This window comes from Convolutriloba macropyga, unplaced genomic scaffold, assembly GCF_964194025.1.
Source record: "Convolutriloba macropyga unplaced genomic scaffold, txConMacr16.3 SCAFFOLD_5303, whole genome shotgun sequence".
Taxonomy (NCBI): Eukaryota; Metazoa; Xenacoelomorpha; order Acoela; family Convolutidae; genus Convolutriloba; species Convolutriloba macropyga.
The window spans coordinates 2,970-17,591 of record NW_027451933.1 but is presented as its reverse complement, the minus strand read 5'-3'; the positions used below and the strand labels follow the sequence as shown (position 1 = coordinate 17,591).

Sequence of the window (14,622 nt, the reverse complement as noted above, 5' to 3'; positions counted from 1 at the left end):
ATTTACAGTTTAAGGCGCTTTTTTCACTTGACCGGATTTAGTGCGAATTCTGCTTCAAATAGCTCTTCTTGGCTTGCGTTGGTGTCTGCATGCTCTGGAAATCGACCAGCTTCATGGTTGATCGGGTTCTCTAAAAAGTTCCTGTCTGGAACCGAGATTGCCTGGAGACGCGGAATCTCACCTGCATTCTGATTAGGGTTTCCAGTTATGATGACGTCACGTGGGTCCACCGGTTCGTCACTTATGATTAAGTAATCTGGCTCTTTTCCATCGTCTGAGCCATCACCACCCCAGTTGTAGTAACCAGAGGATAACGCAGCAATGTTGGCTGGTTCGGGTGGAAGATCTGGAACGTCCGGCACTGATCCCTTTCCTTCTGATTCCGGTGGATTGATAAAAAACGGATGAACGAATTCCCGTGGAATTTTTCCTCGTTTCTTTTTCCTCCCGTGTCGTCTGTAGTACACACACAGTAATATAATCAAGATCAAGATCAAGATGACGAAGACAACGGCAAAGATCAGACCTACTCCAGCTGTCAAAAATTCATTTTGTTGGCTATTGACAGCTTCAAATGGGCCATAAGGTCCAGAAACGACAGTTGAATTATCGGTGAAAATTGTTACGAACCAAATATGAATGTTACTATCTTCTGGCAATTGACCATTACAAATATCTACGTTACCACAGTTATTTTCATCCCCAATAAGTATTCGAACTCTGGAACCGTTCGTCGAAAGTACCAGTCCTTCAATATTCCCAACACTGGTTAAATTAAACGCAGGAAAAGCCTGGTAGACCCCAGTTTTGTCGACATTATTGTTAGCAAAAATGTCGTTCCATGTGTCGTAAGGACCGGAAACGTTTGTCAAGTTGTCTATTTCGACACCCACCAAAATAATTATTTCTTTAAGGTTCGGGTCACCCAATGAGGGTATAATTGAGCTTACTTCCACCGAATTTTCAGAACTGTCAACAAATATTACATCATCTTCAGCGGCAATTGTCGATTCCGTTATTTCAACAGCTTGGTCATGTATGTACCCAAAAATCTCAAACTCAACGCTGAAAATATAACTCGTTGCTGGTTTCAAGCCATGAACGTACAGTAAACATTCGCCCGATTCGCAAATTGTGCCCCGTTTTTTAGAGATCGTAGGAGATGTTTGCCTTTTGTGTCGGCTGTTTGAACTTTCGGCTTCTTGATACGTGAAATGATAAATTGTTTCGTCATCTGTAATATCATCATTAAATATAAATGAAATGGATGTCGAACCTATCAATCGAGGTTCAAACCTGGTCGTTAAATCTTTGGTTTGGAAAGCTCCGAATTGTCGACCAGTTACAAGACTGTCGTTTAGAACTCCAAAAAACCAAATAATGTACAACGTGTTTGGTTTTAAAGGGCCATCGCATGTTTCGTTATCAGCTTTTGCGATACAAGATTCGTAAGTTTCGGTTCCGATTTTAAACGTATACATTCCATCTGTATCAATAAAGTTACTCGAATTTGCTGAGGGCGGAAAATCTAAGTTTTCAGTTGCCTGATAAAATGATAACGACTCGTTTGTGAAAGCTTCTTTCCATGTATCGAACTCAGAAACGTTTCTGACGTCGAAAAGCTGGTTCTCGACTTCCGCAATAACAAGAAAAATGCTGCTGACGTTTTCAGGCATAGCCAGCGAGTAGTTTGCCATTGCAATTTGAGCCGAAGTTTCAGTCAAAGTCATTCCTCCGTTGGACGGGAAAAGCTGGACATCAAAAACAAGCGGTTGTGGTGATAGTACCACTTGTACCTCGCTGTCCTCGCTAAAAGTTCTGGAATTGATGACAACAGAATACATTCCTAAAGGGTCATAAAGGTCAGAATCATAGAACTCAACTCTCTTCTGGTCATCGGAGCAATCCATTTGTTTACTATCAATTGTTGTATCGCCCGATTCTACAGTTATTAAGAAATTGTTAATCGCAATATCTGTATTTTGGGGTTGGTTTCGGCTGCATTGGACTGAGAACCCGTTATCCGTGAGTCTGAGAAGGAAAAACTCGTGACTGGATGGTGGGGAAGGAGGCGATATTTGGTCGTACGAAAAACCATCCGACATTATAATTCCAGAGCAAGATATAGTTTGCAGTTTTACTGTGTACATACGTCCGGGTTCCGGGAAGTCCAACCGGACATGTCTGGAAGATCCAGTCACTCTGGTGAAATTGGTTACAATCTCGTTCTGGTCATCCAGCATTGTGATTTGAAAACCGCTTCGGTAGCCTAAAAGTTCGATAACTTTTGTTATGTAGTCTGAGTAAGCGCAAAATACAGTGAAATGAACCAGCAGCTCTTACTTGACAGCTTAGTTAACTAAAAATTACACCCATTGGTCTTTAAATCTGTTCATCTCTTATAACCCAGAATGTTGGAATGAAAGGCTCGCAACATTGAGAAACACTCTGGGGTAAAAACTTGGAAGACAACAGTGAGTATCCTATGACCACAACACCATTCATCAGACCAACACTTGTTGCGCTCTCGATTTTGGCTATGTTATAGCGTATTTTCTGGTTTATTCTTCAACTCAAGGCTTCCTTTCCCAGGCCAGTTTTAGCCTTGAACAAGTTAACTTACATTAACCGAACTCCATCTAATGCACAATTTACATTTGGCTGTTCTCTCCCTACTTAATGACAGTGCCTTTTTCTGCCTCAACAAAAATCGTGGAAATTAGTCAAATATAATAACAAGAAACAATTATTTCGATGTTGCGCATTTTCCCCTCAAAAAAATTGAATTTTATTTTTGCACAGCTGTAATGTTATTTTTTAACAATTTTCAAAGCTAAAACTCACCTAGCGTCAGAAGAACTGCTCCCGAACGACTAGTGGGAGTTCTAATTTATTGCAGCCTGCGTTAGTCGGTGGGGGAGGGGGGTGGTAACTAAATTCACTAAGGAGGGCTTCAAATGACGTCATTAGAGGCTTTTATATACCACTATAATCACTAAAAACTAAAAAAAAAATAAATGAAAAAAAAACACTAATTTTGGCGAGTTTTTCATTTGACTTTTAGTAAAAAACTGTCTCCATTCGAGTTCAACTGCTGACACTAGCGATTGAGAGAAAATTGGTCAGGAAAAACGAAAGAGTCAAGGGCGCAAAAATCATTCAAAGATTCAAATCGCTTAAGCAAAAATTTTGCATTAAAAAAGAGCAACACTTTTAGAATAATTAGAAATAGAAAAAAAATCTATGAGAAATGAAACATTAGGAAGTTAGTCTGTGCGCGTCAAAAAATGTTTCAAAAACATACCGAATCATTATTAGGCAATAACTCTAAGTTTTCAGAGACAATCCAAGCATCAAAATGTGAGGTGAAACAATAAAAAAAATGAGGTAACAAGACACTACCTCTTATTGCCTTTTGATCAAATTATCGTCCCTGTAATTGTAACAACAATCATTACAAGTGTTTTGAACCTAAACTTTTGGTGCAAATTTGCGTTCAGATGTAAGGTAATCCCATAACTGATCTTAATATATGTGTTCTTAATTACTCCCCGTGGACAACGTGTATCTTAAACTCAATTATCGGTTTTCGAAACACATAAATGAGAGAACGTAAGCAGAGTTCAAATTAAAAAACATTTCAAAAGCACTTCATCAAACGCAAACTGTCATCAGATTTCACACCCTCCACCCTCCACGACAATTTAATAAGAAGCTTTAATTGCCTTCTACCACCTTGTAAATGTAAACAAAATTCATGCCTTTGATATTTACAGCTTTTCAGTAACCAGATAAAATAAGTTAACTAAATTTCACTCTATTTGATATCTTTACAAATATCTCTTAGATGTTATTGTGAATTTCATTTGCACAAATTTATAGAAAGCACTTAAAGTCATCAAAGAACCAGGAGTACCTGAAGTAAGCGTTCGCAATAGCGATATTGCTAAATTCGGTACTCGCGCCGAAAGGAACACTGAACTCTGGCAAAATGCGCAACGTCGACCCCTCCCTTACGATAAAACTACGGAAGAGAAAATCGCGCAGCACACGAAGGAACTAAAGAAGAAGTTTCGCGGGGAGATAAAAATTCGACATCGTCCAATACAGTCAGATGCAGCATCGGGTGTGTCATCTGCCAACAGCAACATTTCAAAAGCAATGTTGGCACGAAAACCACGAAAGCCCCAAGTCGGGTGAAAACGATCACGTAACACATCGGTGAGTATGAATACGTCAAATGCATCGTCTGTTGCTGCCCCTTCCGTGACGTCTTCAACCACGTCTCCCTCGAATACTAGTACTAAACGAAACCGACGAGCTCCAGACTATTACGGATTCGAAAGCTCGGTCAATTCGGTTAGTGATGATTCAACAGCTCCGGTTTCCAAGAAACCGAAACGAACAAACCCGGTGATCGAAACAATCCTCCATGAAGAAGCTACAAGGCCGCCAGTTCCCGAAACAGACTATGAATTGACGATTGCCAGCCCCTCTGCACCACCACCAGTGGGAACTTGGTCCCCTGAAGAATACAATTACGACGATTACGCTCGTGAAGTTAGCATGAGTGTATTCGATGCAGAAAACCAAATTCAAACCAAAACTATTTCAAATTGTCATTGTTAACTTATTAACTTAGTTCCAATCTGTAATTGTTAAAACTCATTTCGGAATTGCCCTGCTTTTCCACTCATTTCATGTTTTCGTTTAATTTTAATTCTCATTGTGTGTTAGTTCTCCATTCCTTTAATTTGATGTTGCAATTGTAACGCTAATCCGCGTATTCTAAAGTTGGATGGATTCGAATCACGTTTGTGCATTAATTTATATCGCGTGCATAAAATTTACTGCATATGTCGTCAATTTCCGTTATGTTCGTTCTTTCTTACATTTGAGACTCGAATACACTAATCCTACGGCACTCATTAATCGTTCCTCATTATGTATACTAACTATAATAACCAGTACATATTTTAATATTATTTTAAATTTTATACTGATGCAGTTTAAAATTTTTGTTCAGCGCAGGATATGTGGTACGGTTGTACCATAATTTAGTTCCCATTTAGTAAATTGTACTTAATTAATTTATACTTGTCCTTGTAAAACTAAAAGTCAATGTTCACATAATTATAAATTACCGCCGACTAAAAAGTCATTATTTCATACTGTTCACACCTCCCACTTTTACTCAACTATTCATTCTTTTGAATCTTCTTACTGAATTCAGTCGTTCACAATCTAATCTCTTTTCCACTAGATAAAAACTTAGCGGATTTGAAGGAGAAATCCATCACCATTTAAATTGTCTGCATTCGCACCGCGATTGTAGTTAATTCTAAAAGTAACAATCCAACTGACGTTGGAAACTTGGATTCGTACCTCGAATCCATACATCTAAATCTGAGTGGATTCGCAGCACGATTGTACCCTATAGTCAGGGTTATCACAACACCAACAGGATAAAATGAAAATCAACAAAAAGTACTCTTAGTCAACAAAACTAAAAGTTTCATGCAAAAAAATGAGCATGCCTATTTATTTTTCTCTATTAATGTTGTTGGTATCTTCATAAATATATTTAGAATTTTCAAATTAACGTATAAAATTTGATAGAGTAAAATTAACAAAAAATAGAAATTTTCGTAGAAGCCTCACATGACAAACTATTTGTTTGATAAAGAACAAAAATACTGCATTTCTCTGAAAAATGTTTTCTGGCCAAAAAGCTGAGGGGGGATTCAAATGGAAAGACTCAAATATTTAGGTTGTAAACAAATCATGTCTATTGGAGGAAGACACAAGCTACCGCAAATTTCTGAGACAAAAAGACAAAGTAAAGTACTTCGGAGTAAATTTAGATGCTGTTTATAGCAAGAAAACGGTTTCTTTATTTTACACTTTCAGGGCAAAAAACAAAAGTACGTAAAAGCAAACCACAGTTTTTCAAATTTTCAACAAAAAGCGTGCTGAAGTAATTTGAAGAGATTTAACAGGGTGCAAAAATGTAAATTTTATTTAGATTTTAGAATTTTTCAAAATGCTTTCAGATTTTTAGAAAAAATAAAACTATTGCAATTATCCAGCAAGTAGCAGATGACTCAGTCAAGTGTAGTTCTGGATAGCAAATTCACAACTCTTTAAAAGATTTTGAGCGGCAAAAATTTGTGTGTAGAAAAATGGGAAAAAATGTTTGATCAAGAAGAAAAATTTTTTAGATAATAAATTTTGCACAATTTATTTTATATCTTCAATCAACTTTATCATCCTTTTAAAATAGTCACTGAATTTTGCCAAGCAAACAAAGTCACGTGAATTGCTTCGGAGTCTTTGATCTGTTAGGAGTCATAGAAATATAATAGTTGAATATAGGAAAACTGTTACTATGATCGCAGTATGATGTAACTCAGGACCATATTTAGATATTTAATTTTGTTTGAACAACATTTCCTGATGAAATCCGTGCAAATTAAAATTTTCTCTAAGATCAATCTGTGTTTGTAGATCAATATCGTGTTCTTTATCTTATGATAGAGCATTTACAGTTGTCACAGATATGATACACACTATGATAGAAAAAAAATGCTACGAATATATGTAATATATATATATATATATATATATATATATATATATATATATATATATAAATATCGCCTTGTTCAATTAATCAATGAAAAGTATTTAGGTTAGGCTACGAAATTTCGGTTGTTAGCGTACCAAATATGCAAAAATAGCTCAACATTAAATCCATTTACAGCAGCCATACAAACCCCAGTTTAAGAAGTAGAAATTCTACCAATATTACTATTTTTCCAACATTTTTGAAAAAAATGGGAGAAATTTATCCTAACCCCACTTTTTTGTTCAGAAAATTTCTGATTTTTTGAGGGCATCCAAGGTAATCGAGGGCATCCAATCCGTGGTATCAATTTGAAGCTCTCTGCTCCTAGATTTTCAGTGCAAAGAAAAAGTTTAGGAGTTTTGCTCATTTGGAAAAAATCGCCCTTTTCTACCTACATTTTGTAGGTAATTTAGCTTAATTTTTGATGAAACTTTTTCGGTCAAAATTCAATCATTTGAGAGAACTAGCGGTTTCTTCATGAGTATCTGTGAAAAACAAGTATTTTTTGTTTTGTCAATGTCGTCATATGGTAAAGGTACAAAACTACGCTTTTTCAGATATTAATGAAATTTAACTCAATCCTCACCTGTGTTAATCTAATTTTACGTCCACTGTTTGCTTCGATTTAAACAATTGTTTAAGTCCTGATAAACAGCCAGAAAACCATCTCGAGATCTGTCTAAAAATGCATTATCATTTAAAAAAAAACAGGAAAATGGAAAAAAATAACGATTTTAATGTCAAGCATAAAACAAAGAAGAATTTCATTTTTTAGCGATAGCATCTGCATACAAAATTGACTGAACATCAAACAACGATGACTGATTGTGCATTCTGTACCTTTTGGATTTCACTGAGATTTGAAAAACAAATCATACCTTTTTCGAAATATTTTACATTGCAATCATTTTTTGATGCCACGAATGAATTTTTTGTCTTCTTTTTTCTCAAATTTTTGTCTTCATTACAAAAACAACGCATATGAGTTGTAAGGAGCAGCTCCAGTGCTCGGTCATCAATTTCCAATTGCTTATAATTTAGGTTGTTTTGGGTCAGTTGGATCAGGTTGTTTTTGTGTCAGTTGAGGGTGCGCATCAGTTAGCAGAACAGCTAATCACGATGAGGCATCATATTAAACAAAAATCACTACGCTTCAGTGCGCAAACGGTTTTTTTGCGATAGAAGGGAAATCCGTTTATGGCGACTTATCGTTGACTTGTCTTTCTTCGACTGCTGTTTTTTCATCTCCTTTTCAACATCAGGTTTCTTAACAAGTGTTAGAAAAAAACAACCAATTAAATACATTAGTGTTTAGCTTCAGCCGTGTGAATCGTTTTTAGTTTTAATGGTTGTGATGTTTCATTGGCTTTGAACGCAATTGTTTAGAAAAAAAAATACTTATTCCTAGTTCTCCTATACATATTCCTCCTTGTTGGCTTGCCTGAGTGCACTAAAGATAAAAAACAATTTTACTCAAAATAAGCAGTTGCTTGAATTTAAATTAATTTATACTTGTGGAGATGATGTACTTAGAAAAGACCGTTCTTTCAAAAACAGAAAATTTTACCTTTTAAAATTTTTTCTGAAATGTTTTCTCTAATATTTGCTCTGTTTTTCTTCTTTTTATTGACAGCTTTTATAAGTTTTAAATCAAAGCTTTATAAAATAATTTGAATTTCAAATGTTCCGCTTCCCTTTTTTTAAATTCTAAAGCCGTTTCTCAGGAAACAAATTTAACAACTATTAAAAAAACACATTTTGTTTTGTTCAGATTTGATAATTATAGCTCACATTTCGTGCGGTCAATTTGAAATCAATTATTAGGTCTGAAAAGCTCTCTATTATAAAATATCGCCTTCCTTTTCAGCCCTCTTGTACGTAGCTTCTTGTATGTAGCCTAAAATTATTGTAATATTTACAGCCACATTTACAACTGTTTTTGACTAAAACGTTCTTAGAAAATTATTGAGTATGGAAAACAGTTAACTTGGAACCAGACGCTATTGATTTGACTTTTGAATTGTTAACAAATCTTTATTTTCTCAATTAGTTATATAGAGAGATTGATCAAGCTCAATCAAAATTGTCGATAATGCAAAAGACTTCAAACTTAAGGGGTTCGTGTTTAGTTGCAACAAGTTTTAGGAAAAAATCTTTTGATAATATTTGTCATGATTTAAGTGCAACTAATTATTTCGTAATTGTAGGTACTCAAACTTTTTGGTTCCTCTGAAAACTCAATTTTTTTCCCTGTTGTTTCGGTTTCAAACTTCAGCAAAATTACCTTAGATTTTTTCGAAACAGCTTCATAAACACAATGTTTGGTGTTGAAACAAACGTTTTTGAATTATTATTTTCGGTATATTGGTATATATTATGCTTTCAAAAGCGAATGTGGGAACATTCTGTGCCACGAACAGAACAAGCGAGCGTTCTTGTCTTAATTTATTATTATTATTATTAAGTTTTCTCACCTATGACTTCTGTCGAATCAGGGGCTGGAATAGGAACTGCCCAATTAATGTACACCGAATTGTCTGAGAACTCGAGGCCAGCCCGGTCCGGTTTCGGGTCCACAGCCAGACTATCCGACTCAGCATAAACTGGGTCGCTGAATTTCAGTTTTGACTCGCCTACTCCGTGGTTGATAACAGTCCTAAGAGACAGCATGTGCTTCACCCCCGGGATTAAGTTTTCCTTTCGGAGCGTTGGAGCCGATTCCCTGTATTCTTCCAGGATTTCGATTGTGTTGCAAGTGCAATCTGTGCAATACGTTACAATGGCATCGTAAACGTCAAAGTTCCCGCTCTCAGGAACCTCCCAGCTGACTTGCATGGAAGTTGTTTGGACCTCGTCCAGCACAATGGTATTGGCATCAACAGCTGGAGGTTTAGAGCAGAACTCATTTTTGCTAATTTTGGAACTAACTCCAACAGTAGAGCTGCTGATGTACATTGTATAACAAAGTCCAAAATTGATTTGGTCACTTTGGAGAAGTTTTGAGAAATTACCGTTCACGTCAATACAACCGTTTGCTAGTGAACAACTTTCGGTCAAAAATGGAATTTCTTCGGCCACTACATCGCCTTGAATTGAGATCAAAACAGCCTGAATTTCAATGGCTGAACAAATCGTATCACTTGATAGGATCCCTGAAAATTCCATAGTTCCTGTTTCGTTAACGGCAAACGTCAAGTTTCCATTTTCAATCGTCAATGGAGTTGGCGGGTGATTAAGTCTGAAAGTTACATTTTTAGTCGGGGTCTCAACAACCAAGTCATAGGGTATACCTGAGTTCATAATATGTTCTATATGTACGTTCGAGTCGCTAGCATTGGGAGTAACTTGACGATCTGTTAAGTCAACTCCGAGATTTTCAGCCAAAATTTGCAAATTTGCCGCTTCTGAATCGGCGGATAAGTTGGCAACAAGTAGAATGTCTTCCACTATGACCCCATTAGCCCAGATTATCTCAACATCGTCTGGGTTTACAGCCAAGAACGAAATCTGAGATTCGAGGTCAATAAACGAGAAAATACTCCGGTCATCAAGAGTAAAAGATTTCATGAAAATCTCAACGCTGTAGATATCAGAAATTTCGACGCTTTCAAACGCAGTTTTGTTAAGCGCAATCGATAAGTCGCTAGTTTGGTTGATAAATATTTGTCCGTTAATTTTGATGTCAAAATGGGACCAATATCGGCTTGATGCCGACCAGGAAATATTGACAGTTTGGTTATCAAGGAATCCAACATCGGCTGCTGCAAAATCGGCAGTTGCCGGTTTACACCGGTCAATGTCTGTGTTGCATTTGATCTTTTCGCCTTTAGTTGAAATGCAAGATACGTGCGTATCGTTTGCGTCTAGAAAGTCACAGCCATCTGAAATTTTCCCGTTGTACTCAAACGGAAGCTGACATATCTCGCGCAAATCTTCACTGAGACAAAACCCGAAGCCCAGAAAAACATCAAGATTATTTTCAAGGTTTACCAATGAAATCGACAGTTGAAAATTTTGATGCCAGTTGTAAATTTCGGAAGATTTAAAACTAATTGTCGCGTCGCTTGTCAACGACAAAAATGTACTGTAAGGTTTTTCTGTATCGGGGCCATAAACGACCTCGCTACCCGCGGAGTCGCGAACAGTAACTCCGTCTACACTTTCAAACTCTGAGTTTGTTATTCCAAAATCTAAATCAATGGCTTGTACAAAAACATGGTCGTCAGCACTAGGCGGGTAAATATTCCAGAGACATAAAGAATTTGTGGGGTAGGCTTGGGGGTACATTGGGCCTTTTATAGTTTCATTGGCGGTAATATTGCGACCCTCGAGGTCTGTACATGCGGTGTCAAGGGTCGCCGATTCCAGGGCACATTCGGAGGGGTCAATTTGTTCATACGTGGCCGAAAACCCGTAACGCCCGACTGGTACATCATCATTTGTGGATCCAGCTAAGAAATCAATTTCGACTCGCGATGAGGGAACACAAATTTTGAAGTATTCCTGATCAGTGCCGATAGTTTTAGAACACAGCGAGTACTGAAAATTGCCGAGAGAATCTTTGATATAAAGTTTATCCTGGCACCAAGTGTCCAGGTCGAAAAACTCGAACGAATAGTACTTGGAATCGTCAAGCGACGTGAACGAAAAAGTGCAATTCATGTTAGCGTCGTGACTTACACCGTTGTTCACAAACTCTCCTATTTCCCTCGTGACAATTTGACCTCGAGCATCGGTGGCTGAGGAGCCACAGGGTTTGAGGAAGAGACAAGTTTCTAACTCACATTCTTGGAGCGACAAATCTTCAAGTGGGCTGTTTGGATCGGTAGAACTTGTATCTCGTCCTCGCATAGTCGGGCAGGTAAAAATCCGTTCTTCACCAATACGCGCTTTGGCTTTCTGGCAAGTTATTGCGTTCAAGCCAGAACTTCCGTGAATGTAGGGGAATAGACATTTGTTTCCCTCAACAGACAGGCATTTTTGCTGGCAGCCTTGGAGTGACATGTCGCAGTTTCCTTTCTCAATTAGTGTTCCTGAAAAAAAATCACCGAGTCCAGAGGCCCCAATCGGAAACCTTTGAAACAATTTGTTGTTGAAATTTTGAAATTTTTCAAATTGACCAGTCACCAGGGGAAAGTTACCCCGAAGTCCTTCCATTTCGACGAAAAAGTTGGGGAGTAAGTCATTCTGGGTGGGGGAGGGGGGAGGGTCTGTTTGTATGCGTGTTTTTATGTATAATTTGATGAACATCTTCCAAGTTTTACAGTAAAAAGAAAGTTGTCACAAAATGTGATGTGTTTCCACGTTTGATCAACTATGATATCGTGACAATTTTCTTTCTTCTTGTGAGACTTGGATGGAGTTGATCATCAATTTTACAATGGACTATCTCGCGAGTAACCGTTAAGTATTATCCAATTTTCACAGGTAAACAGGACGCTGGCGTAAGGGAGCAATCTTGAAAAAACCCTTTCCAGAGACCGATTACAAGTTGGGGTAACATTGCACCAAAAATTACTTCGTAAAACTAGGAGATGCCAACTTATTTTCGACGTTCAGTATATATATTTCAACAAAATTTCAGTGTGTTGCAGGTGTGTGCGTGAGGTTGAGTGTGTGTGTGTGTGTGTGTGTGTGTGTGTGTGTGTGCGTGTGTGTGTGTGTGTGTGTGTGTGTGTGTGTGTGTGTGTGTGTGTGTGTGTGCGTGTGTCTGTTCATCTGTGTGTGTGTGTTTGTGTGTGTGTGCGTGAATGTGAGTGTGTTTATGCATGTATGTGTGTGAGTGTATGTGAGTGTGTGTATGCGTATGTGTGTCCGCCTGTCTATGTGTGAGTGCATGTGTGTGTGCGTGTTCGGGCGTGCGTGTGAAAAAAAAGTGTTTGTGTTCGCGTGCGTTTGTTTGTGTCTGTGAGCGTGTGACTGCGAGTGTGTGCGTGTGTTAGTGTGTAAGATAGTTTGCGTGTGTGCGTGTTATGTGTGCATGTGTTTGTGTTTGTGTTTGTGTATGTATGCATGTTTACGTATGCGTGTGTCTGTGGGTGTGCTTGTTTGTGCGCGCGCGTGTGTGCGTGCGTGTGTGAGAGTTTTTGTATGAGTGTGTGTGTGTGTGTGTGTTTTTGCGTGTGTGTGGTTGTTAGCGTTTGTGTATATGAGTTTGTGTGCATATGCGTGTGGAGTCGTGTGTGTGCGTGCGTGCGTGAGGGTTTTGTATGAGTGTGTGTGTGTGGTTGTGTGCGTTTGTGTATATGAGTTTTTGCGGGTGTGCGTGTGGATGCGTGTGTGTGTGCGTAAGTGTGTGTGTGTGTGTGCAAATGTTTTCGCTCTCGCTTGCGTTTGTTTGTTTGTAGGTGACACTGAGTATGTGTGTTTGTGTGTCTCTGCGTGTGTGCATAAGTGATTGTGTTGGCGCGCCTTTTTGATTGTGTGCAAGTGTGTATATGCGTGTTTGTGTCTGTGTGCGTGTACGCGCGCGCGTGTGTGTGTGTATTTGTGTGTGTGCGTGTATGCGTGTGCGAGTGTTCTTGTGTTCATGTTCGTTTAATTGTGTGTATGATTCGGAGTGTTGTGTTTGTAAGTGTGCGTGTGTGTGAGAGCGTGAGTGTGTGTGCTTGGTATGTTGTTTATATATGAGCGTGCGTGTGTGTGTTTGGCGTGATTGTGTATGTGTGTGTGGGTGTGTTTGGTAAGTGTGTGTATGTATGTGTGTGGGAGTGTGTGTGTGTGTGTTTGCGTGTGTGTGTGTCCCTAGTTCAAAACAGATGCCAAATTAGCAAAGAACTGCAAATTTTTGCTCGATAATGTCATATTTGTAAAATTTTGAAAATTATCTCTACGCAAGCCCAAACTTGCTAAATCTTACAAAATAATGTTAAGTTTGCCAATATGAAAGCGATTGGAAGGGTTCGTTTCGGTCGAGCTCTGCTTTATTTAGCAATGTGAATTATTTTCCTAACCGTTTCTCGGAGATGGTTTAATTCAATTGAAAGATGTGTAAAGTACATCTTGTAAACGATATGTTTGGTAAAATCACCCTATAAGGCCAATTTTTTATGATAAGGGACAAAAATACTCAAATCTGTTTGCAAATATTTGTAAAAAAAATAATGCGTTATTTTACAAAATTTGCTAATTTCTTTGTAAATAGTTGCAAATTTAATGTTAAGTTTAGTCTAGGGGTGTGTGAGTGACTGAGAGTGTTTTGATAGTGTGTGTGTGTGTGAGAGAGAGAGAGAAAGTGTGTGTGTGTGTGTGTGAGAGAGAGAGAGAGAGTGTGTGTGTGTGTGTGTGTGCGTGCGTGTGTGTGCGTGTGAATGTGCTCAATTGAAAGCTGTCCTGTTACCATTTTCGTCAACTTCAGTTGCACATATTAGATTTCCTGAAGACTTCTCCAGTGTACATTGATGACGCGCAGTATCATTGTAAATATAAGATTTCACACATGTCTTCGACTCCACTCCTGTTTCGTTGTCAGCCAACGTGAAACAATCGCAATTGTTTTCAGCTGATATTTCCACGTCTATTTCAAAACCAGTGTGAACACTTTGCCAATGGTCGGAATGGAAATGTAAATCGACCACAGTCTCTGTCACGCAAAGTTCATACTGAGTTAGCACTGCACAGAATCTCTCGTCATTGATATCCAAATAATCGTAGCCACAGTCAGTAAACCTAAGTAAAAATTGTTTAGTCGAATTTGGGGTTTAGTCTGCCCACATTTTTTGTCGCTATTATCTTATTCAAAAGGGGCATCTTTGTAGCGCAATCTTTTCTTTAATATTCCTCCATCTCATTCATGCGCTTCGATATATTTCAATGTGAGAAATTTGATGCATCCATATTACTCAACATAAACTGATGTATGTAAAAGACAAAATCACTAGCTATAATAAAAAGGCCATAATTGAGCCTTAATTGGACATAAAATGTTACTGTCCCCCCCGTGATTCTGGAATTTTTATCGTGTAAGATCTGATAAGATGCTGATCGAAAATCTT

The 14,622-nt window shown here is 38.0% G+C and overlaps 1 protein-coding gene across 1 annotated transcript; it reads right to left on the bottom strand.

Moving 5' to 3' along the window:
* Positions 1-6: 6 nt before the first annotated feature.
* Positions 7-14,328, bottom strand: LOC142357060 (uncharacterized; the record flags this gene model as incomplete). The annotated part of the gene is made up of 3 exons (XM_075408776.1): positions 7-2,269; positions 9,103-11,661; positions 13,968-14,328. Coding segments are annotated over 3 exons (5,166 nt in total), but the record flags the coding sequence as incomplete, so codon positions are not given.
* Positions 14,329-14,622: the final 294 nt, after the last annotated feature.